The 27,398-nt window shown below is 44.7% G+C and overlaps 1 protein-coding gene across 5 annotated transcripts in view; it reads right to left on the bottom strand.

Annotated features, from left to right (window-relative positions):
- The window catches only part of mrpl23 (mitochondrial ribosomal protein L23), a 41,647-nt gene extending 14,956 nt beyond the window's left edge, over positions 1-26,691 (bottom strand). Inside the window, exons 1-6 of one of the 5 annotated variants that reach the window (XM_055649675.1) lie at positions 24,438-24,472; positions 10,512-10,634; positions 7,396-7,478; positions 7,111-7,184; positions 6,702-6,750; positions 2,253-2,353 (exon numbers count right to left, since the gene is read on the bottom strand). In XM_055649675.1, coding sequence (XP_055505650.1) covers positions 2,268-2,353; positions 6,702-6,750; positions 7,111-7,184; positions 7,396-7,478; positions 10,512-10,634; positions 24,438-24,457 — 435 coding nt within the window. In that variant the 5' untranslated portion in view covers positions 24,458-24,472 and the 3' untranslated portion in view covers positions 2,253-2,267. Of the gene's footprint in view, positions 1-2,252; positions 2,354-5,368; positions 5,440-6,701; positions 6,751-7,110; positions 7,185-7,395; positions 7,479-10,511; positions 10,635-18,790; positions 18,925-24,437; positions 24,473-26,598 lie in introns of those variants that run through there. The other 4 variants (XM_055649676.1, XM_055649674.1, XM_055649673.1 and 1 more) reach the window with 4 other exon arrangements.
- Between the last annotated feature and the right edge of the window lie 707 nt (positions 26,692-27,398).

A 27,398-nucleotide genomic window follows, 5' to 3' on the forward strand; every position in this document is an offset into this window, starting at 1 on the left:
TTTTCTGCTGGGGCTTCAGGATATTGGTGTTCAATGCTGCCATGTTTTAGCACACCAAAAATGGGTGCAATCCAATTTTGAGGCACCATAGTTCAGACAGGCCTCGGAGTCACTTAAATCACCCAAACTCCCTGACAAAGAGTCAAAGTGCCATCCATTTCCCACACAACCACATAGGCAGTAGAGGAGGAACTCACAGGTTCATCCAGAAAAGCCAAAGTCATGAACAAGCCCAGCGACCACAGGGGGTTCATCACAATTTGTGGGTGAGCAAAAGGGTCACTGCCAATGGGGCAACTATTGAAGATATATTTCAGGATTTTAGCAGCAGTAGCAATAAAAAAAACCTTGCTGTATGATGCACTAAATATAACAGGTACCAACGGCAAAAAGGTGATTTAAGATATAAATATATTTTATAAATATGAAAAGACTGCTGCCACCCACCATTGAGAAAGAATCTATGAAAGAGAAATGGGAAGCACGTCAGGGCAACACTGCCATCCAGAGGATCAAGAGAGTCAAGATCAAGTGTTTTATTGTCATATGTACCGAAACGGAACAATGGATGCACACTCATTTCTCCCACTATCCCACACCGCCTTCCCCTTCCCCTTGCTGTATGTTCATCCCTTCCTCTGGCTTCACATTTTCTTTGTTTTTCTCAAAGCCTTTTGTCTTTTTCCCCAACGCTGGCCTTTATCCATCCATCTGCCAATCAACCCATCCCTCCCTCACACCAACCCACTTGACTACACCCAACACTAACCAGGCTTTGTCCTACTCCCCAGCTCACTTCCAGCTTTCTCCCCTCCACTGCAATCAGTCTGAAGAAGCGCCCAACCTCAAACGTTTCCTATCCATACTCTCCATAGATGCTGACTGACCCAAGCACTTTATGTCTTTTTATTCATGTTCAGAAGTTACAGGAGCAGAATTAGGCCATTCAGCCCATCAAGTCTACTCCACCATTCAATCATGGCTGATCTATATTTCCCCCTCAACCCCATTCTCCTGCTGTCACTCCATAATACTAATTAATTGCCCCGTACTAATTGGGAATGTCAATCTCCGCCATTAAAATATCTATTGACTTGGCCTCCACATCCTTCTGTGGTAATGAATTCCCTCACCCTCTGACTAAAGAAATTCTTCCTCATCATCTTTCTAAAGATACGTTCCCTTTTATTCTGAGGCTATAGCTTCTGGTCCTAGACACTCCCACTAGTGGAAACATCCTCTCCACGTCCACTCTTTCCAGGCCTTATTGATAGGGAGCACTCTGGCAACATCTTTTCTCCTGTGAATGATACTAAATAAATTAGTTCTATTTACTACTTGGGCCAATTGCAAAGATCCTCAAATAATTTGTGACACTGCAAGGGGATCCAAATTCCAGTTTCGGTGGAAGAGTAAGATTTCACTGACTATAATAGGGAGCAAAACAGCCCAGGGATATTGTGACCAAATGATAAAATGTAACTGACAAACAGATACTGAAATGCTGTAAAGTATCTTGACAATGATGGTTTACATAAGGCACACTCCTTCTTGGAAATGCGTGAATGAATAGGGATATGTCTTCCAAACCAGAACTACATGACTTATGAGGAACAATGTGACATCACAAAAAGGTCATTGCTTGTGGATGTAGCTACATTCTTTTTCATTAGGATACAAGCTGGAAAAGACTGCAGTGGAAGCACATTATAATGCCAAAATGGCACTTAGTAGTGAAATACAATTAACTACAGGGAGACTGATAAAGTTCTGACAAGAATTTGGATGCTTAAAATAAAAATCTTTAGGAAAAGCAAGTAATATGGCTGTACATGATTCAGGATATTATTAACACATTACCCAGTTTAACTCCTCAGTGGACAATTGGTACAGTACAAGCCACACAATTATATTGAGTGAGCAACACAGAATCATGAACTAAAATGTAATAACAAGGAACTGCAGTTGCTGGTTTATAGCACAAATAGACACAAAATGCTGGAGTAACTCCACAGATCAGGCAGCAGCTCTGGAGGACATGGAAACGCTACAGAAGGATTTCGACCCAAAATCTCACCTATCTATGTTGAGTCTGAAGGGGCCTGACCCAAAACTTCACCTATCCATGTTCTCCAGAGAAGCTGCCCGACCCGCTGAGTTAGCTCAGGATTTCTCTTTCTGCAGAATAAAAAACTACCTGCCCCACTCATGCCAGTGGAAATGCTCTCGCAACACAGTGCACAGGGTCCAATGCTCATCAAGGGCTGTTATTGAGAGGATCGGAAGATGACCTCATTCAGTTGGATCATTAAACCAAGGGCTCCATTTTCCTCCTCATTCGGGTGGACATAAACTATCCAAGGAATAGAGTTTAGTTTAGTTTAGTTTAGAGTTCAAAGATACAGTGTGGAAACAGGCCCTTCGACCCACCGAATCCGTGCCGACCAGTGATATCCATGCACAAGCGAGGGACAATTTACAATCTTTTATGGATGCCAATTAACCTACAAACCTGTATGTCTTTGGAATGTGGGTTGAAACCGAAGCACCCGGGGAAAACCCACGCGGTCTCGGGGAGAACGTACAAACTCCGTACAGACAGCACCCGTAGTCAGGAATGAACCCAGGTCCCTGGCGCTGTAAGGCAGCAACTCGGCCGCTGCACCACCATGCTGCCCTAAATGAAAATGTTTAATCCAATGCTTCCTTGCGTAACAAATGTGATAACTCTTCAAGATGATTCAATAGCTGTGAAACACTTGAGATACTTTGAGAGCATGCAAGGTATTATGTTGAAACGAGGAACTGCAGACGCTGGTTTACACAAAAGGACACAAAGCGCTAGAGTAATTCAGGCAGTTCTTCAGAGTTGTTATAGGTATTATGACTGTTCTCTTTTTCTAACAGTCTTTCTTTCGATAACAATACTTAGATGACAATACTTCCCTAAACTTCAAGGTTGATTACTGCTCCTAGAGCAGTGGAATAATTAACTCAAATCAATAATTAAGTTTGCTGATGACACTGTGGTGGTGGGCCTGATCTCAGACAACGACGAGAAGGCCTACCGGGAGGAGGTGGCTGATCTAGCACTCTGGTGCCAGGATAACAGCCTCCTCGTGAATATCAAAAAAACGAAGGAGCTTATCATGGACTTTAGGAGGGCACATCATCCGAGGACGTACACTCCATTGAGGATAAATGGGGATCCTGTGGATAGAGTGAACCGTTTTAAATATCTGGGATTCCACATCTCCGAGGATATGACATGGGCATCACACGCCTCAGCACTCGTGAGTAAGGCAAGGCAGCGCCTTTACCACCTCAGGCAATTGAGGAAATTCAGAGTGTCTCCGAGGATCCTCCAGTGCTTCTACACAGCGGCGGTGGAAAGCATCTTGTCCGGGAACATTACCATCTGGTTTGGGAATTGCTCTGCCAAGGACAAGAAGGCTCTGCAGAGAGTAGTGCATTCGGCCGAACGCACTATGGGAACTTCACTTGCCCCCCCCCTGCAGGAACTATACATCAGGAGGTGCAACTCCAGAGCCAAAAATATCATGAGAGACCCCTTCCACCCCTGCAACGGACTGTTCCAGCTGCTACGGTCAGGCAAACGCCTCCGTTGCCATGCGGTGAGAACGGAGAGGTTGAGAAGGAGTTTCTTCCCAGAGGCCATTCGGACTGTAAACGCCTATCTCACCAGGGACTAACTCTACTGAACGTTTTTCCTTCCATTATTTATTATGTAAAAGAATATGTGTGTTATGATTGAGTTTATAGTTTGTTTGGTTGTTTGGCTTTTGCACAAAAGTCCGCGAGCATTGCCACTTTCATTTCACTGCACATCTCGTATGTGTATGTGACAAATAAACTTGACTTGACTTGACAATATCAGGATATCTATTTTAAGGCTTCAGGAGAAAAGTTAGTTTATATTTACCTCACTGCACAAATGTCTGTTGTGCAATTCCATAGGTTTACCCGATCAGAGTACGTGATTCCAGTCAAAATATCAGGACCTCTAAATAGTAATGAAGGGTCACGGAGTCAAGAACTAGTGGGCATACGTTTCAAGTGAGAAGAGAAGAACTTCATTGGAACCTGAGGGACAACTATTTCCACACAGAGGGTGGTGGGTGTATGGAACAATCTGCCAGACAAAGTAATTGAGCCAGATACAATCACGACATTTAAAAGACATTTGGAAACGTACATAGATAGGAAAGGATATATATAGGTCGAATGCAATAAAACAGGACAGGCTTAAATGGGTACTTTGTGGGCATGGATGAGTTGGGCCAAAGGACCTGTGTCTGTGCCATATGATTCTAAAATTACTAATTTCTGATCCCCATGTTCTATTTCCCCACTGACCTTTCTTCTCTTTAAAACAATACTGCTGACTAAATCGGCAAGTTTGCAGAGAGGAGTTATGAGAAACATTGCAGCCGATGTCATCACTAAGGAATGGTGACTTAATTCTTAAACACTCTTCTCCCTCTCCTTGCCATTTTATTGCCAGTCAGAGGTCTCTGAAACAACTCCAACTTCATTGCTTGTAAACAAGTGAGAAAGCATGACTCTACTGACCTGGCATTGTGCTCCAACTAGCTCAGTGTATCCATTAAAAAAAATGCTTGGAATAAAAATTGTAACATTTCCTGCTCACGAAGAAAAAAACTGCATGAGTGAAGCCTTAACCCTTCACCTGCCTCAATTTACATCTGATTTATCGGTCAGAAAATATTTAACACTATTCTACGTCTAACAAAACACCTCACAAGATTTGTTGGTCAGAGGTCCTATTAGCCACTTGGTATTGTCTTTCAGGACTGGCAAACCACTTCTCAATGGATCTGCCCAACTGCCTCCACTCTCTTAACGTTTAGTTTAGTTTAGAGATACAGCATGGAAACAGGCCTTTCGGCCCACTGAGTCCGCGCCGACCAGCTATCCCTGTACACTAGCACGATCCTACACACTAGGAACAATCCATAATTTTTACCAAAGCTAATCAACATACAAACCTGTACGTCTTTAGTGTGTGGGAGGAAACCGGAGCACCCGGAGAAAATCCACGTGGTCACGGGGAGAACGTACAAACTCTGTACAGTCAGCACCCATTGTCAGGTTTGAACCCAGGTCTCTGACGCTATAATGCAGCAGCTCTACTGCAGCACCATTATGCGCTAACATGTTCAGATCCTTTTAGAAATATTCGTACAAACAACAATGATCTTTCATTAAGAAATTACTTGTTTAAATAATCTATATTAATTTCAAATACCATGTAGAGTTGATGATTCAGGCATCTTTATTTGTTCTAATTGGTAAGATAGACTGGAGAGGAACAGGGTGTCAAAATCTGGTGGTATGTCCATCAAATAATTGTACGACAGAAAAGGCTTGTCATCACATCATTCTTGCACTCTCTCTCTGAAATTAAACAATTATCCCCTCATTCACTTTTATACTCATTCCAACTCAGTACAGGAAGCAAAGCAAAAATAAAATCCATTATCCTGTGGATAACATATCTGGATGAATTAAGTGGATCGATATCCTACGACACTGTACTTCGTTTGTCTATGTCTGACATTCTTTGGAACACACTCTGAAGGTCAGTTTGCATATCCTGATGCAATCAACCATTATTTTGAATTATGAGGCAATGTCAACTATTGTAGGCAGGACAAATCAAAAAAGGACGTACATGATAAATGGTAGGGAATTGAAGAATGCAGGTGAACAGAGGGATCTGGGAATAACTGTGCACAGTTCCCTGAAAGTGGAATCTCATGTAGATAGGGTAGTAAAGAAAGCTTTTGGTGTGCTGGCCTTTATAAATCAGAGCAGTTGGGATGTAATGTTAAAATTGTACAAGGCATTGGTGAGGCCAATTTTGGAGTATGGTGTACAATTTTGGTCGCCTAATTATAGGAAGGATGTCAACAAAATAGAGAGAGTACAGAGGAGATTTACTAGAATGTTGCCTGGGTTTCAGCAACTAAGTTACAGAGAAAGGTTGAACAAGTTAGGGCTTTATTCTTTGGAGCGCAGAAGGTTAAGGGGGGACTTGATAGAGGTCTTTAAAATGATGAGAGGGATAGACAGAGTTGACGTGGATAAGCTTTTCCCAATGAGAGTAGGGAAGATTTAAACAAGGGGACATGACTTGAGAATTAAGGGACAGAAGTTTAGGAGTAACATGAGGGGGAACTTCTTTACTCAGAGAGTGGTGGCTGTGTGGAATGAGCTTCCAGTGAAGGTGGTGGAGGCAGGTTTGTTTTTATCATTTAAAAATAAATTGGATAGTTATATGGACGGGAAAGGTATGGAGGGTTATGGTCTGAACGTAGGCGTATGGGACTAGGGGAGAATACGTGTTCGGCACGGACCAGAAGGGTTGAGATGGCCTGTTTCCGTGCTGTAATTGTTATATGGTTATATAAGTCTGGACTTTTGTACAAAACCTAGCGTCGTGCTCACTTTCAGTTGTGATCACTTCCAGAAGCCTGTGATTCTTTGACATGAGCTATGATTGACTGTATCACTTATTTATGCACCTGCAGCAGTTATGTAATTTAAGCATTTTCGTGCAAAAAGGAGCGTTCAAATTCAAACCCTTTTTTTTCCAACAGATTCAAATCTGCAAAGATATTAAACATTTCAAAATGGAAGTATCCTAAAATATATACCTTGCCAACATTTCACTGTAAATAACATCTCCACAGCACTGGGGTTAGCCTGGGATAAAAGAGTCTCAAATTTAGTTTGCATAATGATAAATAAATTAAATATTTAGGTAAGCTGTAACACACGTACCACATGTACTTGAAGACCATTATTTAACCATTTATTTATTTGGGTATGAAGATGAATAGGAAAATATGAGTGGATATAAAAGAAAAACATTTGCTGCCAAAGGAAGAACGAACATTAACAAAGAAAAAAAACTGCTTTGAGCACGTGAAAATGTAACCTCTGTACTTTCAAAATTAAACACGTGGATCGAAACAAGTGGATTAAAAGCTGAAGAATTGTAAATCATGATTAGTACTTGAGAATTAGAGCACATTAAATGAAGAGAAATTTGATTGCACTTACTAACTGAACATAGGCAACTTTATAATCAGGCCGCTTCACCTTCTGATTCTTATGATTTCTCTTCTTGTTAGTACCTAAAAAAGTTATGAAAGACAATGAGAAATAAGTAATCAAAGATGATGTCCTTGCTTATGGTCTACTGGACAGAAAGAAGATAAAGATCTAGAACACTTGGCAAAATTTGTTGACTTATCAAGGTTGTCCAGACTTCAGTCAATATTAAAGTAGGATTTATAAGCACAGCAGGTAGGCTCTGCCTTTAAACAAGTATTAACCGTTACTTACAATATTGTATTCTGGTCCTAACTGCAGCCACTGGGACACTGTAGATGTCCTGTAGGTAATTTTTCACGTCAGGTTTTGTCATCCTGTTCAATGCAAGTTGGAAAAATAAGAATATTAATATGTTAAGGGGGAAAAATGATCAAAGGCTTCTACTAACCCAGGAGTTTGAATCCGACCATCATGCAACTTTAAAATAGATGAGAATTTCACAGCTTTAATCAACTGTGGTCAATTCAACAAGATGTTTCACAGGCTAGTACAGGTGCACAATCTTTTATCCGAAAGCCTTGGGACCAGACATTTTTCGTAATTCGGAATTTTTCAGCTTTCGGAATGGAAGATTTTTAGCGTAGATTTTAACGGCTGACTCAGTGGTAGAGTGCTCGGCTCATATCTGCAAGGTCGGGAGTTTGCGCCTCGATCCCGGCAGTTACTCAATCGCGAGTTTGAGTCTTCAATGTAGTTTTTTTTTTCGTGCAGAATAGGAGAGAATAGGGAGGGTTAGGCTGGGATCATTCTCTGCGAAATGATCTTAGTGCGGGAGACAAGTGTAGGAGAGGTGTACTGACTGTGTGGGCAGAACTTTGGAAGTGATTGCCCACCATTCTCAAAAGCCGATGTGTCTCCCTGTCCCTGGGATAGCAGGGGGGTGATCAAACAGCACAATACCCCCCTCCCCCTCCAACTCCAGAGGAATCCGCTCCCCGATGGGCCGCTACGGCGACAAGTGGCAGTTCGCCCACAGCCCGAGCTGCGCCATCCCAAGAACAAGACGTACCTTGCACACCATCAGCTTCTGTCCCTACGGGGAGCGTGTTGCTCTGGAGTTGGAACGGGGCTGGGCTGCTGCTGGCTGTGTGTCTCTGGGATCTCCCTGCTTGCAGTGGGCCTGGGGGTCAGTGACCTGTTGGTCCCGACGTCTCCGGTGACTGGCACTGACCTGTTGGCATCGCCGACGTGAAGACAGTGCAAAGCCCCCGCGCCGGTGCAATGGGCGGGGAGCTGGAGAGGGGAGGGAAGGGGTCACACACATGGCCGGGAAGCAGAGGGGTGTAGGTGGGGTGAAGCTGAAGGGAGCGACAATCTGCTGCTGCCTGCCCGCTGAGTTAAAAAGTTCCCACGCAAGACTCACGATACACTGTGTATCGTGAGTCTACCGTGGGAACTTTTTAACTCAGCGAGCAGGCAGCAGCAGATTGTCAATTATTAATCCCGCGCAATATACCCTCACCTTCTCTTTTATGAATGGGGATTTAGTTCCCCTTTCTTCGAGGACCGACCGGAGGTTCCGCTGTCACCTCTGCGGGCCGCCCTCGGTGAACGTCTTCAAGGACCTTTCTTCAAGGACTGAAAAAATGTCCGCTATTCGGAGCTTTTCGTTATTTGGAATTTCGGATAAAAGGTTGTGCACCTGTAGTTGAATGCCATTTAATTATTGGAGAAATGTGTTGTCATATCAAAATGGGGCACAGTGGCGGAGCTGATAGAACTGCTGCCTAACAGCGCCAGAGACCCTGGTTCGATCCTAACCTCGGCTGCTGTATGTGTGGATTTTACATGTTCTCCCTGTGAATTTACATGTTCTCCTCTGGGTGTACCAGTTTCCTCCCATATCCCAAAAACGTGCGGGATTGCAGGTTAATTGGCTGCTGTAAAATTGCCCCTACTGTGGAGTGAATGAGCAAGTGGGGTAGCATAGAACTAGTGTGAACGGGTGTGATGGTTGGCGTGTACTTGGTGGGTAGAAGGGCCTGCTTCCATGCTGTATCTCTATACTAAAATATCATAGATTGACGATCATTAAAGTTTTGCACACTGGCTCCCAGTTTCATATACAATACACTGCAAGTTAGATGTGCCCATTTTTAATGTACCGGTAGGTGGATCTATAATTCCTGCACAGCTCTCTTGAGTCCTCTAGTGGATGGTGGATGAAACACTAAAGTTAAATAAAGTTTGAAGCACACTAACGTAGCCGAGTTGTGTTAGTTATAGTCAGTGGTTCCACTATAAATATCTTGGAATTACAAAACTACTATAATCCCAGGATGTGTTTGACAAATGGCTTTACACCTGCAGCTGGAAGCGCAGTCTTACAGTGGTGAATCTGTGGAATTCATTTCCAGAGATGACAGTGGTACATTACATTACAGTGGTACAAGACATTAGCTACATTTAAAGTGGATATTGGTAGATTCCTGATTAGTAAGGGCTTCCAAGGTTACGGGAGAAGGCAGGAGAATGGGTTGAGAGAGAAAAATAGTGGCACAGCAGTAGAGTTGTTGACTTACAGTGCCAGAGACCCAGGTTTGATCCTGACCAAGGGTGCTGTCTGTACGGAGTTTGTATGTTCTCCACGTGACCGTGAGGGTTTTTCGCCGGATGTTCCGGTTTCCTCCCACACTCCAGAGATGTACAGGTTTGAAGGTTAATTGGCTTTGGTAAAAATTGCAAATTGTTCCTCGTGTGTAGAATAGTGCAAGTGTACGGGGGACGCTGGTTGGCGCAGACCCAGTGGGCCAAAGGGCCTGTTTCCACGCTGTATCTCTAAACTAAACAACACTAAACTAAAAGCTTCCCAACAGATTCAGGAATAATCAAGATGCACCAATCCAAGCACAATCCAAATTCATAAATCATTTTAATGGCTATCCTGGTGTCACATCCTGCTAAGTAACGCACAAGGCACAGCACTAGCGTTTGAGGACTAGTTCATCCTCAGTTAAATAACCGAGAGCTCCAACGAACCAGTGAGAATAGTAGATCCACCTAAATTCATGCAGAAGCCTGAAGTTTTGCTGCTTTAGTTTTAGTTTTAGAGATACATCACGAAAACAGGCCCTTCAGCCCAGAGTCCTCACCGACCAGCGATCCTCGCACATTAGCACTATCCTACACACTAGGGATAATTTATAATTTTTACCGGTCAATTAACCCTCAAACCTGCATATCTTTGGAGTGTGGGAGGAAGCCAGAGCACCCAGTGAAAACTCACGTGGTCACAACTGTGCAGATAGCATCCGTGGCCAGGATTGAACCAGTGTCTCTGGCGCTGTAAGGCAGCAACTCTACCGCTGCACCACTGTGCGGGCTTGGTTCTATCTCCTCCTACTCACTCCATGGGGATCCTAAACTGGGCTGTATCCTCTGGTTGCTCCTTCCCAGGCCTCACCAGGGTCATAAAAAAGTTGGTTCGAAATATCCTGAGTTGAGGGTTTCCATATTGATACAGTGGATAGCTGCAGAAACAAAAATAAAAGAGATTTAAAATTTATACAAACATTTTTTGCCACTGGGCTTACATTCATAAATCATGTGAAAGCCTGCATTCTTTGTTCATTTTATTGGCCTCCATACTTCCCTGACTTTCCATTGAGGCAAGTCAAGGGGGCTTCTTCTGACTTCCAGCCCAGTACTTATGCAACAAATGAAACCACATCAAATTTTCCAGTCATTTATTTCATTATTCTTCATGGGGCCTTACATACTTGCTAACTGCTATATTTCTCAGGACTACAGCCTTCAACACGATAGTCCCCACCAGACTGGCCGGGAAGCTAATGGAATTGGGGCTCAACACCTCCCTGTGTACCTGGGTCCTGGACTTTCTCACCGCCAGGCCCCAGGTAGTCAAGATGAGAGGGAATACATCGAAGTCCCTCACCCTGAGCACAGGATCACCCCAGGGTTGCATCCTCAGCCCCCTATTGTACTCCCTGTACACACATGACTGTGTGGCTAGGTTCAGCTCCAACTCAATAATTAAGTTTGCTGATGACACTGTGGTGGTGGGCCTGATCTCAGACAACGACGAGAAGGCCTACCGGGAGGAGGTGGCTGATCTAGCACTGGTGCCAGGATAACAGCCTCCTCTTGAACATCAAAAAAACGAAGGAGCTGATCATGGACTTTAGGAGGGCACATCATCCGAGGACGTACACTCCATTGAGGATAAATGGGGATCCTGTGGATAGGGTGAACTGTTTTAAATATCTGGGAGTCCACAATTCCGAGGATATGACATGGGCATCACACGCCTCAGCACTCGTGAGTAAGGCAAGGCAGCGCCTTTACCACCTCAGGCAATTGAGGAAATTCAGAGTGTCTCCGAGGATCCTCCAGTGCTTCTACACAGCGGCGGTGGAAAGCACCTTGTCCGGAAATATTACCATCTGGTTTGGGAATTGCTCTGCCAAGGACAAGAAGACTCTGCAGAGAGTAGTGGGTTCGGCCGAACGCACTATGGGAACTTCACTCGCCCCCCTGCAGGAACTATACAACAGGAGGTACAACTCCAGAGCAAATAAAATCATGGGAGACCCCTTCCACCCCTGCAACGGACTGTTCCAGCTGCTACGGTCAGGCAAACGCCTCCGTTGCCATGCGGTGAGAACGGAGAGGTTGAGAAGGAGTTTCTTCCCAGAGGCCATTCGGACTGTAAACGCCTATCTCACCAGGGACTAACTCTACTGAACGTTTTTCCTTCCATTATTTATTATTTAAAGAATATGTGTGTTATGACTGTGTTTATAATTTGTTTGGTTGTTTGGTTGTTTGTCTTTTGCACAAAAGTCCGCGAGCATTGCCACTTTCATTTCACTGTATGTGTATGTGACAAATAAACTTGACTTGACTTGACGACTACTGTAGCCACATTTTCAAAGTAACTTTCTGACTGCTAAGTGGTTGGGATGTACCTAGACCTGAAGCATGCCTTCTATCCACATATTGCCCTGGGGGTACTATAACGGTGTGGTTGCAGTCTGCGACTGAGAGAATGCAACAAGTTACAAATTCTGAAAGCATCTCAAACTTATATTCCCCATTGCAAGCAATGGGGAATATAAGTTAAAATATAGTATCAAAGGACTGGTAAATAACTATAATTACCATGTTTAAGATGGGAGATAAAACATCTCCAGAGATTTACATATCTACAGCCCAATGGTCAGTCGGAGATGCCAGTGGCCAGTGGTGGCACAGTGGGTGGAACTGCTGCCTCACAGCATCAGAGCCCAGAGTTCAATTCTGACCTCGGGAGCTGCATGTGAGGAGTTTGCTAGTTCTCCCTGTGATCACATGGTTTTGATCATCGCCACAACTGAAGAAGGGTTCCAACCCGAAATGTCATTTATTCCTTCTATCCACAGATGCTGCCTGTTCCGCTGAGTTACTCTAGTACTTTGTGCCAATCAGCAAATCTGCAAGTCTTTGGGATGTGGGAGGAAACCAGAGCACGCGGAGAAAACCCATGCAGTCACAGGGAGAACATGCAAACTCCACACAGATAGCACCCAGGGGTCAGGATTTAACAACTCTGGTGCAGTGAGGCAGCAGCTCTACTGCTGCACCACTGTTGCCACCAATACTGCTGTAGAATGGTCACGAAACAGGCAAATGAATTGCAACATCACTAAATGGGGTGTCGTTTTTGGTAATAAAAATAAGATCCACTAAACTAGAAATAATATAAATGGGACAAGAGGGCAAAGGGATCTGAGAGTACAAATACACAAATCACCAAAAGGAGTAACACAGTTAATAAGGTCAGGAACAAAACAAACCAAACACAAGGGGGATAGGATAAATTAGATGTTATGTTAAACTTCTATTGAACCTTAGTTAGACCACACAGCATAAGCTGCATGTCTTGATCGCAATAGTGAGTAAAATAATATAAAGGCACAGGAAGGATATAAAAAAGAGATTTACAATGACATCAGAGTACAAGGTCATATTTATCATGAAGGAGTAGGTGCAGGGTTATTTTCCACATGAGGTAGAAAAAATATTGTGACCATCAATATCTTCAGCCATGAATATGACAGCCACCTAGGGAATTGAGAAGCTTCGAGGGAGGTGAGGAAGTAGAACTCACTGCTGCAGGGAGTAGTTGAGGTGAATGTTATAAATGCACAGGCTTTTTGGAACATGAAAGCCAAGGCAAGGAGACAAATTGACAGAACTGGATGTGCAATGATGCAAGAGCGGAACTCGCTATCGAAACATGGAGGGGACGGGGGACACAATTTTTTGGCATTCGCACTCACACACACATGCGCGCAAGGCTTCGGAGGCTCAATCCAGTGCTAAATGCAGCACAACTATGCCTGTCTCACTGGGTTAACCTACAGTCCTTATTCCGCCTGGGTTGCTTGCGTCCGGATGGCATGAACGTTGAATTCTCCCAGTTTTGTTAGCCCTTGCTCTCTCCTCCCCTTCCTTAACCCTCGAGCTGTCTCCTCCCATCCCCCCGCCCTCGGGCTCCTCCTCCTCCCTTTTTCCTTCCTTCTCCCCCCCCCACCCCCCATCAGTCTGAAGAAGGGTTTCGGCCCGAAACGGCGCCTATTTCCTTCGCTCCATAGATGCTGCTGCACCCGCTGAGTTTCTCCAGCATTTTTGTGTGTCTGGATACCAGCACTGCTTCTCCGCGCTGACCATATCTCTCGCCGGTGCTGACCAGTGAATTCCATTGGCGACTACCTACGTTAACCGGTGACTGAATTGTCTTCAGTTGTCGTCGACAAGGTCGTAGCTTGCACGGGTGGACTTCGGTAGACTTCTGTTGTCGTAGATGTCGTCATAGGTTGTCGTAGGTAGACGTCCTAAGTCGCGACGATTGGGTCGCTGGTTGTCGGTAGCTTGCCGTAGCTTGATGTCGACTAGGTGATAGGTTGGCATAGGCATTGTCGTAGGGGGGGGTCCAGTCGCCAGTTTTTCAGCGACCTGCTATGACTATGACAGTCGCCGGTAGTCGCCTAAAAAATCGCCTAAGTGGGACAGGCCCTTAACACTACACCAAACACTACCCTTAACAAAACTACCTAAACACTAAGACCTCAACATGAAGGCCTCACCAACTCCTGTAAATTGTTAATTATTTTGTTTATTCAGCTCCTCTTGACTGCAGCTCTGACATATATCCCCCCCCAGTATGATCCATCTTTGCACATTCCATACATTTCAACTCCCTGTTAGTAACTTGTATGGGTACCATAGCTCTAATTAACTATTGGCATCAACTGTCCCGGTGATAATACCTACTTTAGTGAAGCTTCTTCCTTTGAGCTGCTTACATCCATTTTTGACCTCAGTCCAACCCTCACCTCATTTATATCTTGTTGTTTCTCTCTCTTATTGAGAGAGCTAAATGTTACTATGGCAAAGTTTAAGAAACATTTAGACAGGTTCATGAATAGGACAGGTTTAGAGGGATATGGGACAAATGCAGGCAGGTGACTGTATGCATGTAAATAGATTTATTTATTGAAATATATTCTATGTCGCTCTCCAGAGAAATGCTAACTGCATTTTGTTGTCTCTGTACTGTACACTGACAATGACAATTAAAGTTGAATCTGAATCTGAATCTGAGGTGGGACCAGTGTTAGATTGGACATGTTGTTCGGGGTGGGTAAGTTGGGCCAAATGGCCCGTTTCCACGCTGCATTACTCTGTTGCTGCTAGCTGCTCTGTCATGACGGTCATCATTATCTAAAACCTTTAAATCACTTATCTGCTTTAACATTATAAATTTTCATAGAATTAGGGAAGAAAAATGTTTACATGATGAACGAGGTCAATGACAGAAAAACTGCAGTTGATAGCTTGATACAAAGGAATGCAACTGGCCTACAGGCCAGGCTGTGGGTTTGCAAGGAAAGACCAAGAGAAGGACATGAAGAAAGGTCAGACAAAACAAGTTGCAAATCAGTGAGGCGTACTTACACTTAGCTTCAAATAAACTGAGAAAATTATCAAACTAAAATGACAAGAGTCAGCACATAGGTTGAACAAAACTAGCCATTGCGAACTGAAGAAGGGTCCCAACACGAAAAATCACCTATCCATGTTCTCCAGAGGAAGAGGGCACAACCATAGAGTTGCTGTCTTACTCCAGTTTCCTCCCACACTCCAAAGACAGACAGGTTTGTAGGTTAATTGGCTTCAGTAAAAAATAGTAAATTGTCCCTAGTGTGTAGGATTGTGCTAGTGTACGGGAGCATTGGTCAGCACGGAATTGCAGAAGTGCCTGTTTTTGTGCTGAATCTCTAAACTGAAAATAAACTAAAGGTGCTGTCTAATTTGCTGAGTTACTCCTGTACTTTCTGTCTTTCTAGCCTATGACGTTTGATATAGGTGCAAGCAAGAAGCATATTGACAGAAGCAAACCTTGCTTGATAGGAAAGGTTTAGAGAGATAAGACCCAAATGCAGACAGGTGGGACTAGTATAGATGGGGCATCTGGGTGGACATGGGCAAAGATGAATAACCTGTTTCCATGCTGTATGACTCTCTGGCTCTATGAATGTAATTATGGGAAACACAGCAGCCTTTGAGATTACTGAGTTGACTGTACCAAATCACCTGTTAGCTATGAAGAAAGGAAATATGCTCAGGTAAACAGAACACAATTGAAAAAATAAAGAAAGATATATATAAAGATAAGCAGCAACAAACATTGCATTCTCTTAAAAGGACACCAAGTGCTGGAGTAACTCAGCAGGTGAGGCAGCAGCTCTGGACAACATGGATAAGTGACATTTCGGGTCGGGACCCTTTTTCAGACTCAAACATCACCTCCCGACCCGAGAATTCACCTAACCATGTTCTCCAGAGATGCTGCCTCAACTGTGAGTTACTCCGGCACTTTGTGTATTAACCAGCATCTGCATTCTACTGCATTCTCTTATTCCTGCTGTGATTAAGACCACAGAAGAGCCACTGGATTATGCATTGGTGACAAAAGACAATTTAGGGATGGTTGTGATTGGTGCCAAGGGAACCCCAATGATTTATTTGAACAGCATTTAATCATCAGAGTGAAAAAAATACTATTTGTGAAAACATAATTTATGTACTCAGCAAGGACTAGTTGGGTCGAACGGCCTGTTTCCATGCTGTATGACTATGATTCTAGTTTAGAATGCAAATGCAACTGGAAGTCTCACCCACTGTCACATCCTACTCCCCGTGAATTATTTGCTTTTCCTCTCCCATTTCTCCTATTTTCCTCCCTCTGTACTCCCCCTCACAACCTATCTATTTCAGCCACTACAGCAAATGTGTCAGCTGCTACTTACTGTGCATTTCACCAAGCAGAATTTCTACTGCCTATATATCGGCGAGAACATGTGCAGACTGGGCAGTCATTTCGCTGAACACTTATGCTCAGTCCGCCTTGGCCCTTGCGCTCTCCCAGTTGCCAAACACTTGAAATCCCCATCCCATTCTGTCTTTTCTGTCCTGGGCCTCCTCCACTGTCAGAGTGAGCCAAGGTAAGTATTTAAACTGGGTACAACTCCGGAGTCTTTTGCACTATGAACATGACTAAATCAAACTTAAGCGACAGATGTATTTAGCCTTCAGGGTAAAAATTAATTAATACTGCAGCTGGAGATAATTTATCAGAACAATGTTATTCTTACAATGAAAACAATGATATATTTGCCCTCTTTCCAAGCACTGGGAAAACAATTTGCCTCCTTTGCCTCCACAGAGGCTGCCTGACCCTCACAATTCCCCCAGGACAGTACAGTGCCGCTGCGGTAGAATTGTTGCCTCACAGCATCATTGGCCCGAGATCAATCCTGACTACAGATGCTGTCTGTACGGAGTTTGTACATTCTCCCTGTGACCGTGTGGGTTTTCACTGGGTGCTCCACATTCATCCCACACTCCACAGATGTACAGGTTTGTAGGTTAATTGGCTTTTGTAAAATTGTAAATTGTCCCTAGTATGTAGGATAGTGTTAGTATACGGGATGATCACTGGATGGCACGGACTCGGTGGGCTGAGGGCCTGCTTCAGGGCTGCATCTGTAAACTAAACTAAGATTTTCATATCCAATTTATTTCAGATTTTACAATGACGGACAAGAGGTGGTTATGTGGGCCACTGTAGCAGTAGTGTTATCTGATTTATCAAAAATTTATCTAATTTATTCCACTCCCTCATTTGGACTACTTCATAAACTATTAGCCTCCGCATTTTGGAATGGATGTTCACACTTTGGGAGTAATTGAGGTTTACTAGACTGATACCTGGGATGGTTAGGTTTGTCTTGCCACAGAGTTTGGAAAGGCTATGCATCTATTGGCAGGAGTCCTGAAGAAAAGTGACTGGACATGTCAAACACTAGGGAGTACAGCTGGAAAATGAAGGGAGGAAGTTTTTAAGAGTACATGACTGGTATTTTTTACACAGAGAGTAGTTGCACCTGGAACGCGCTGCTAGGGAAGTGGTGGAAGCAAATTGATGGCAATATTTCAGAAGCATTTCGACAGACATGAACGAGCTGGGATAGAGGGATACAGACACGTGCAGGCAGATGGCATTAGTAAGATTGGCATCATGGCCAGCGCAGACATGATGAGCTGAAAGGCCTGTTACTGTGTTGCACCGTTCTATGTTTATTGAAACATAAAAAATCCTAACGAGTTGGAGAAGATGGTTCCTCTTGTGGGATAATTTAGAATTAGGAATCACTATACGAAGGCAGGGCTCAACCATTTAAGGCAAAGTCATGGTGACATTTTCTCTTTGTAAATCTTTGAGAATTTTTCCCTCAATGGTTGGTAGAAGCAGAGTTTATAATAATTTTAAGGCAGAGATAGATTTGTGATAAGCAAGATGGTAAGAAATTACTGCAGGAAAATGGTGAGGTTACAATCAACTCTGATCTCGCTGAATGGCAGAGCAGGCTTGGAGGACTTGTTCCTGCTCCAGATTTAAGTGTGCTTTCCTTATAACCTTTTCTAAGCATATCCTAAGACCTTTTAGAAAGTTACTATCATATCAGCCCCTACCAAACATTCCAACCCTTCGGCTTTGCCATTTTTAAATTCACAGTTCACAGCGTGGTAACTACCTATCTGTCAAGAGTCAAAGTGAACAAGATTATGCATCCGTTAAAAAAGGGAGCAATAAACAGATTGCCGTTATTGTACAGGGTTGAGGCCAGTTAGGTTCAGTTCACACACAGTTTAATTCACAACAGTTGGCAGATGGAAAGTTTTTTTTGGCAATACTCCACTTGGTGCAATGGCCTCTCACCATCTGGATTCTTTTAAAAAGCCAGAGTTTTGTTTAATTATTAACTTCAGCATCCATTTTTCACCTTGAAGCGAGAAACGTTGAAGGGGTGGGTTGGAAGGCAAAATAATTAGAAAAGAGATTACAGCACAAAATTAACAAAAAAAAACAATTGCCTTACTATCGGGCAGACCTGGTCAAATTTGTGGGCGCTTCAGCAAACAACTATTCCTTCAATTAATTCTGGAATAGTTTGCATAACACCACATCTTTAGATAATTAGTGTGATATATCTGTGTTAGGTAGAACAGTTAAAATTTTGAACATTATTTCACAAAAAACAGAACTTCTAAAGCATACCTTTTACATGTTCAAAATTCATGGCAGTTCTTCAAGGGGCAAAGATGGTTCTAAACAATAGAGTGGTAAAAATGGCTCTGCATTAATAAAGCTCCACCATTGATTTTCCAGTCACTGATGGTCCGGCACCTCCTTTAATTATGTCGTTCTTGTGTCTCTAAAGCACCATGGACTGCTAGAAACTTAAATAAAGAATTCACAATGAACAAAGAAATTAGAATTGTGTATGCGTGTGGTACACCAGCTGCACAGTGGCTCAGAGGAAAGCGCTCCAGAGGGCCATTGACAACGCCCAGAGGATTGTCGGCTGCCCTCTCCTTACCTTGGAGGACCTACACAGTTCCCGCTGCACCAAAAAAACCCAGAATATAATAAAGGACATCTCCCACCCTGGACACTCCCTGTTTGAACTGTTGCCGTCAGGCAGACGGTACAGATCCACAAGGACAAGGACAAATAGACTACAAAACAGTTTTTACCCCACTGCTATAAAAACACTAAATGTGGCCGCCAAGGAACGCAGGGGCGATACAGACTAAGGGACTGTGGTAACGGTGAAATCGACAGAAGGATGGAGGGTTGGGTGTGTATGCGTGCTTTGTCTGTGTTTTTTATTTATTTGCTTATCTTTATTATTTTACCGTGGATGTTTCGTTAGCTTTAGAAATGTTTGAATGCTGCACTGACTGGCTGACATTTTAAATTTCGTTGTACATGGCCCATGTTACAATGACAATAAAGAAACTATTCGATTCTAGAAAAGTTTTGTACCGGTTTCTAGAAGGCCATGGTGCGTAGAGACACGGGGGGGGGGGGGCATAATTAGTGGGTTGGAGGTATATTGTTGGATTATTATTACATGTTCTCTGGTGGTCCAGCAAAATGGATAATCCAGCAAGGCTCTGGAATCAAGGGTAGTGGAAAATCGATGGTGTGCCTGAATAATCCCTTCATACCATCAGCCTCCAAAATCATGCCAATTCATGCAGTCTCGCCAGAGTTTTAAAAAAACCAACACATATTCTAATTCACACATATGGCCACTTTATGCCCTGCATCTGGATATTATATTTTATAATAAATAGCGAACCAACTTACAAACAAAAAGGCATTTCATCTTCGCTTCCCCTAATATAAGTGGAACCTCTTATTCTCTAGGGTAGCTTACAACCCAAAGTTATGAACATTTAAACCTCCAATTTTAAGTAACCTCTAACAACCCCTTTTCCCCCCACACTGCTCTTTCTCCCCGTCCACTCCCCTGTGCCCCACCTAGACTCGCATTTATTTCTCCCACCACTTCCATCTTCAGTCCTTCCTTTGGCTTCACAATTCATAACCCTACATTATTTTTGTCTCATACCTTTGTTTTCGTCATCGGCCATTGTTCAACCATCTGCCATAAATAAACCCCGTGTTCACCTCGTATAAGCCACGCTTTGTCCTACTCCTCCTCTCTTCGAGCTTTCTCCCCACCCACCCCTCTTACAATCAGTCTGCAGAGATCACCTATCCATGTGCTCCAAGGATGCTGCCTGCCTCGTTGAGTTACTCAAGCACTTTTTGTCTCTTATTCCAACTACAGTTCCTGTTGATAGCCTTCCCATACACAGGATCAACTAGCATATCTGTATGGGAGCATCAGTTGATATACAAATAAGGAATATAGTAAAGTTACTGAACTAGTCCCACAGAATCTTGGAGACATGTTTGAAACTCACCATGGTATCTGGGAATTTAAATTCAAGAAACTAAATAAATCTGTATTTTAAAAAAATCATCTCATTATCAGTATCATGGAACTAATGAACAATTGTAAAAACCCATCTAAGTTACTAATTTCTTTCAGGAAAGGAAATTCACGAAATATGGCCAATTTGCCTATCCATGTGACTCATCATAACCCATAGTTTAGAGTTTAGAACTGCAACAAGGAAACAGGCCCTTTGGCCCACCGAGTCCATGCTGACCTATGATCGCCCGTACAGTAGTTCTATCCTACACACTGGGGACAATTTACAGAAGCCAATTAACCTACAAACCTGCACGTATTTGGAGTGTGGGAGAAACCGGAACACCAGGAGAAAACCCACCCGGTCACAAGGAGAACGTGCAAGCTTCTTAAAGACAGCATCCATAATCAGGGTTGAATCCAGGTCTCTGGTGCTGTAACTAATGCAGTAACTATGCTGCTGTGCCACCCTTTGGGAGTAATTAGGAAGGAACGTAAACACCGGTATTGCTCACATCCTGTGAACAAGTATAAATGACACAGCCTGATTTAGGTTGAGTGATCTCTTTATGTGAGAACTTTAATCCATCATCTTTCAAAATCACAATTCATGCAGTCTCTGCACGGAGTTTGAGATCAACAATCTTATCTCTCTGCACTTTCCATAACTAACAATTCATTTCCCTTTGAAACTACGTATCTAGAATTGAGGTTTGAATCAACAAGCCCCAATTCAATTACAGGATAGCAAAGCCTATATTTTCATTCTCCACCCAATATACAAATCTCCACCAATCACCATTTCTCCACCCTACACCAATTATTCACTCAAGCTTATCTCAAGTTGCACTTTAAATCCATATTCTAGCGCCTGTGATGTCTCTAACCTCCATTTCCTAATCCATGCTTTCATCACCTCTGAACCTTTCCCATCAGGCTTTCAAATGGATTCTCCACAAATTCCATAGGCTTTCCCTCAGCTAAATCCAAATATGCCTTGTTGATCTACACTGGCTTCACCACCACATCTAACTTGCAATTGAATAACGCGTATACGTTGAAAACTGTCCCAAGTTACGTTGTAGAATAATCAACGCTGATCCAATAGGAGAAAAACATGGGTTTTATGGAAGAAAGAGAAGCTTCCAATGGGAAAATCAGAAAATGTGCAAAAGAGGAAATGCAAAACCAAGAGAAGTTGGAAGGGAGTGAAAGAAGGCAAGAAAGTTTAAAGTGAAAGTCACAAAGATACAAGCGTTATTGGGCAGCAGGAGATACCAAAGGGAGAGAGTTTTAAGTCGAACATAACCCTGCTTCACGACTCATTTTCTGGGCTTTTCAATGTTAATTATTCCTTTGTAATAACTGCATTTTGTCTGACCCATGAGTTTTCAGCTTTTTGAAGTCTTTCGGTTTATACCACATCTGCAGTTCCTGCCTTAAGAAAAGTATTTGGGTTCATGTATGGTGGTGATGGTCATTGTGCCACACCACTTACCAGCCCAAACAATATTCAGCACTGTTTTATCAGGTGTAGGCTTTTTATTGTCATGTGTACCGAGGTACAGTGAAAAGCTTTGTTCGGCATGTTATCCAATTAGAGCAGATAATACTATACATAAATACAACCAAGTTAAATTCAAATACAATAGGCAGACCTAAGAATTGTGTTCTTAATATTGTAGTGCATCAGTTCCATTGTCATGTACACTGAGGTACAGTGAAAAGATTTTGTTTGCGTGCTATCCAGTCAATGAAGACTATACCTGAAACTGAATGGCATTTTCAATCCACAGTGCACAGATAAAGGATAAAGAGCACTTTCAGTGCAAATATATAACATTGAAGTCCAGTAAAGTCCAATTAACTGAACAAAGGTTGATTGTCAAGTAGTCTGTCCAATTTTATTCTAATGCTGCACCATAGAATTTTTAGCAACCATTATGTATGTACTCCAAACTGGGTTAAGGACAGATTTATTTCTCCAAGAAACGATTAGTAATAAAGGCCCATTTAGTTCCCGATCTGGTAGTCCCATTGTCTGACTTGGGGCACAACATGCTGTACCCAAATAAAGGCCACAATCGCTGCCTGTAGTGCCTGCCCATTCTCCCAAAGATGAGGGAGAGGTGGACTGAAAGTTATCCATGAGATGGATTGAGCTGCAAGAGCCAAGCAGGACTGGGGCAGCATGTCCCTAGGCCAGGCCCTAGTATCATCCTAATGACTGTTGACAACTCAAAGGATGTCTGAGATTTTTTGATTGTCAAAGACATTCAAGAACACTTTACAGACAGAAAATGCTGGAGTTACTCAGCGGGTCAGGCGGCATCTCTGGATAAAAGGAATAGGTGACGGTTCAGGTCGAGACCCTTCTTCAGACTGAGAGACGGGAGAGACAGAATCTAGAGGTATGAAAAGGTTCAAAACAAATTAGAGCTGACACCCATGACCAAGGAAAGCTGGAGCCCACACTGGTCCATTGTAGGCTGTGAAAGAGGTGAAAACAAAGGGATATATAGATGTAAACAGTGGAACTAGCAGGGCGACCAAAGTGGGGGAGGAACAGAGGAAGGGAATGCAAGGGGTACTTGAAATTAGAGAAATCAATACTCATACCTCTGGGTTGTTAGCTGCCTCAGTGAAATATGGCCTACACAAGAACACTTTATATTGATTTATAAAAGTTAGTTTTTAAAATTGATGATTAGAAATGCATTAAAATAAAGCTAATTAGAAATACGTCAACAGAGTAAAGTAATTCAATTATTTAGCTGTAGTCAGCTTTATCCGCAGGGTCAGTGACACCAATCTAATGAATGGGATAAAACATTGAAGCAATTCAGTTTTCCAACTCTAATGAAGGGGCACTGACCTTAAACAATAACTCTCTTTCCCTCTCCAGAGATGATGCCCAACCTACTGGGAATCTGCAATAATTTCTGATTGTACTTCATATTTCCAGCATTTGCTATTTCTTGCCTTTCAAATAAAGTCACTCTAATGGGGCTGTAGAGAAGTGCAGCTGGTAGAGCTGTTGCCTCACAGCACCAGAGACCCAGGTTCAATCATGACACAGGATGCTGTCTGTGCGGAGTTTGGCCGCGTGGGCTTCCCCCGGGTGCACTGGTTTCCTCCCACATCCCAAAGATGTGAGTTTGTAGATTCATTGGCCTCTGTAAATTGCCCTTGTGTATAGGGAGTGGGAAAAGGGTAACTAACATATGTCTATCGATGTGATCAATGGTCAGTGTGATCGGTAGTCGGTATGGACTCCAAAAGATGAAGGGCCTGTTTCCATACTGTATCAATCAATCAATAGGATCGCCATTCAAAAGATAGACACAAAGTGCTGGAGTAACTCAGCGGGTCAGGTAGCATCTCTGGAGAAAAAGGATGGGTGATGTTTTGGGTCGGAACCCTTCTTCAGACTGAAAGTGTCTGGGAGATAATGGCCTGGTGCTAATCTGTGGGGTCATGGTCTTCTTGGGGTAAGTGGGAGAAGGTGTTAGAGAACTCAGCCCAGTAGTGATCAGCCCATCAGACTACCACGGCACCTCCTTTTGATGATGTTGGGATTGTTGCAGAGTGAGCAGAAGGCTGTATGTTCGGAGGGGACGAGGTTAGAATAGGTAAGGGGATTTGATGTTGATGGTTGATGTACTGCCGGCAATTAGAAATGAAAAGGTCTAAAGAGGGTAGAAGGCTGTCCGGGGTAGGTCAAAGAGGAGGAGGGCCTTTGGAGACGAGAGGAGGGGTTATCACTGATGGTTGAGGATTCCTTCCCATAGAAAAAGGCATGGAGGCAGATGCGCCATTCTGTACCACAGCGTAAAGCACATCCAGAACCTGTAAACACATCAATGCTCTCCGTTTGGACTAAACAGTGAGCTCAGCAGACTAAATGCAACTGACCTCCAGCTCATCTCAGACATCCATACTTGGCCAGGCACACTGAGTGAGGCTCAACTGAAAAGCAGCATGAAAATGGGGCACAAGCAACTGTCATTAAAACATTGAACAGTACTGCACAGGAAGAAGCCTTTCGGCCCACAATGCCCGTGCCAAACATGATGCCATTATTTCATCTGTCTGTACATGATCCATATCCCTCTATTCCTTAAAGTACTCAAAGTAATTCCTTAAAGTACTCGAGGCAGGTCAGGTAGTATCTCTCTGGAGGAAATTGATAGGTGAAGCCCCGACTCGAAACATCACCTATTCATTTCCTCCAGAGAAGCTGCCTGACCTGCTCCAGCACTTAGTGTTCATTTGTGTATTAACCTGCATCTGCAGTTCCTTGTTTCTACATTTTTCCTCTAATCCTTGCACTTCCATGTGCCTATCTAAAAGTCTCACTATCGTATCATCCTCCACCACTCCTGGCAATGTGTTCCAGGTCGTCAGAGCTCTCTGTGTAAAAACTTGCTCCGCACAACTCGATTAAACTTTCCTCCTCTCACCTTATCACTGCCCGCCAGTATTGTACATTTCCACCCTGGGATAAGAGGTCTGATTGTCGACCTTATCTTTGCCTCACATAGCCACTGTAATCTTGAGCAAAAGGAGGAACTCAGTGGGTCAGTCAGCATTTGTGAGTGGAACAGAGGGAACTGGCTTTTGTAGTCTGGGCCCCAAGATCTTAAACTCTTCACATCAGGAAATAAGCCATGCAGTGGGAAGGGGTAGAGTTGCTGCCTTATGACTCCAGAGACCCAGGTTCGATCCTGACTACAGGTGCTGTCTGTACGGAGTTTGTACGTTCTCCCTGTGATCACATGGGCTTACTCTGGGTGCTCTCGTTTCCTCCAACATTCCAAAGGCGGACAGATTAATGGGTTAATTGGCTTTGGTAAAATTGTAAATTGTCTCTAGTGTGTACGATCGTGCTAGTGGTCGGTGTGGACTACATGCTGTATCTCTAAAGTCTAACAAGGGATAAAGGGATAAAGGGAAAGGAGGGTCTCGACCCGAAACGTCACCCATTCCTTTTCTCCAGAGATGCTGCCAGACCCGTTGAGTTACTCCAACTTTTTGTGTCAATCTTAGGAAGGGGGATGAGGGCAAAGTGTGGAGGGGAGGAACGTGATGCCAACAGAGCTGCCCAACCATTTCAGTCGACTCAGGATATACTTCCTCCCTTTGTTTTATTGAAAGTCCAATTTATAATGTAAATTTAATAGTGACGTAATATTTATATTCCTGATTTTTTTAATTTCAATGCTTTTACTTGGAAATCAACCTCCAAAATATGTTCAAATTCGAACATGTCAAAAATGTTTCTTCACGGTATACCAAACGAGATATATTTAGGTCTTGTTGTAAAACAGTACACAGATCAGTTGATGTCTAGTAAAAAGTTCGCCAGTCTCCAAACATGGGCTATCACCCCATTCACCAGGAGAGCCCGGCAAATACAGGGCTCCCAGAGAGCAGGTCTGAGCTTTAATGGACCAGGATAGGGAAGGGAGGCATTGCTGGGAGACTCCGATATCTTAGTCTCTGCGCAGGGAAAGGACCATTAGTAGAGAGGGGCAGGGGATGAGGTGAGGAACAGAGGGGGAGGGAGGGCAGTGGAGCAGAGAGTATGGGATGGAAAAGAAGAAAGGGAGGACAGGACATGAAGGGGGAATGCAGGACGGGATGGGTGTGAGAGAAGAGGGGACGGGAGAACTGGAACGGGAATGAGGGAGGGATGACGGTATGGAGGAAGGTAGGAGGATAGGTGGAGGGAGGGTAGACGGGAATAGGGCAGGATAAGGGGGGGAGTGGGTATGAGTGGCAGTGCAGGACAGCAAGAGGGGGAGAGACTGCATGGGGACGGGACGGGAAGGGAGGGAGGAGGATGGTAGCGGCTAGAGGAAGGGAACAACGTGGGGGGGAGGGAGTGAGTGGAGGTTGGGATGTGGGGGAGACGAGGCGTAAATAGGGGAGATGTGGGGGTAGAGACGGACGGAGAGATTTGGTTTGACCTTCACCGGTCGCCATCGCCAAACTGCAGGCCTCCCCTCCCGGATCCGTCCGCCTGCAGCGACGGCGACAGCGACCGCCCCCACCCCGAGCCCCGGTCACTCACATCACCCTCCGCGCCATCGCATCGCGTCGCAGCTTCCCCGACCCCGACCCCGACCGTCCGCACCCACAGCGCCCCTAGCGGCACCAGCCCCACAGCGCCCCTAGCGGCACCAGCCGCACCCCGCACCCACAGCGCCCCTAGCGGCACCAGCCCCACCCCGCACCCACAGCGCCCCTCGCGGCACCAGCCCCACCCCGCACCCACAGCGCCCCTAGCGGCACCAGCCGCACCCACAGCGCCCCTAGCGGCACCAGCCCCACCACGCACCCACAGCGCCCCTAGCGGCACCAGCCCTACCCCGCACCCACAGCGCCCCTAGCGGCACCAGCCCCACCCACGCACCCACAGCGCCCCTAGCGGCACCAGCCCCGCCCCGCACCCACAGCGCCCCTAGCGGCACCAGCCCCACCCCGCACCCACAGCGCCCCTGGTGGCCCCAGACCCACCCCGCACACACAGCGCCCCTAGCGGCACCAGCCCCACCCCGCACCCACAGCGCCCCTAGCGGCACCAGCCCCACCCCGCACCCACAGCGCCCCTGGTGGCCCCAGACCCACCCCGCACACACAGCGCCCCTAGCGGCACCAGCCCCACCCCGCACCCACAGCGCCCCTAGCGGCACCAGCCCCACCCCGCACCCACAGCGCCCCTAGCGGCACCAGCCGCACCCCGCACCCACAGCGCCCCTAGTGGCACCAGCCCCAACCCGCACCCACAGCGCCCCTAGCGGCACCAGCCCCAACCCGCACCCACAGCGCCCCTAGCGGCACCAGCCGCACCCCGCACCCACAGCGCCCCTG

This window comes from Leucoraja erinacea, chromosome 18, assembly GCF_028641065.1.
Source record: "Leucoraja erinacea ecotype New England chromosome 18, Leri_hhj_1, whole genome shotgun sequence".
Lineage (NCBI taxonomy): Eukaryota > Metazoa > Chordata > Chondrichthyes > Rajiformes > Rajidae > Leucoraja > Leucoraja erinaceus.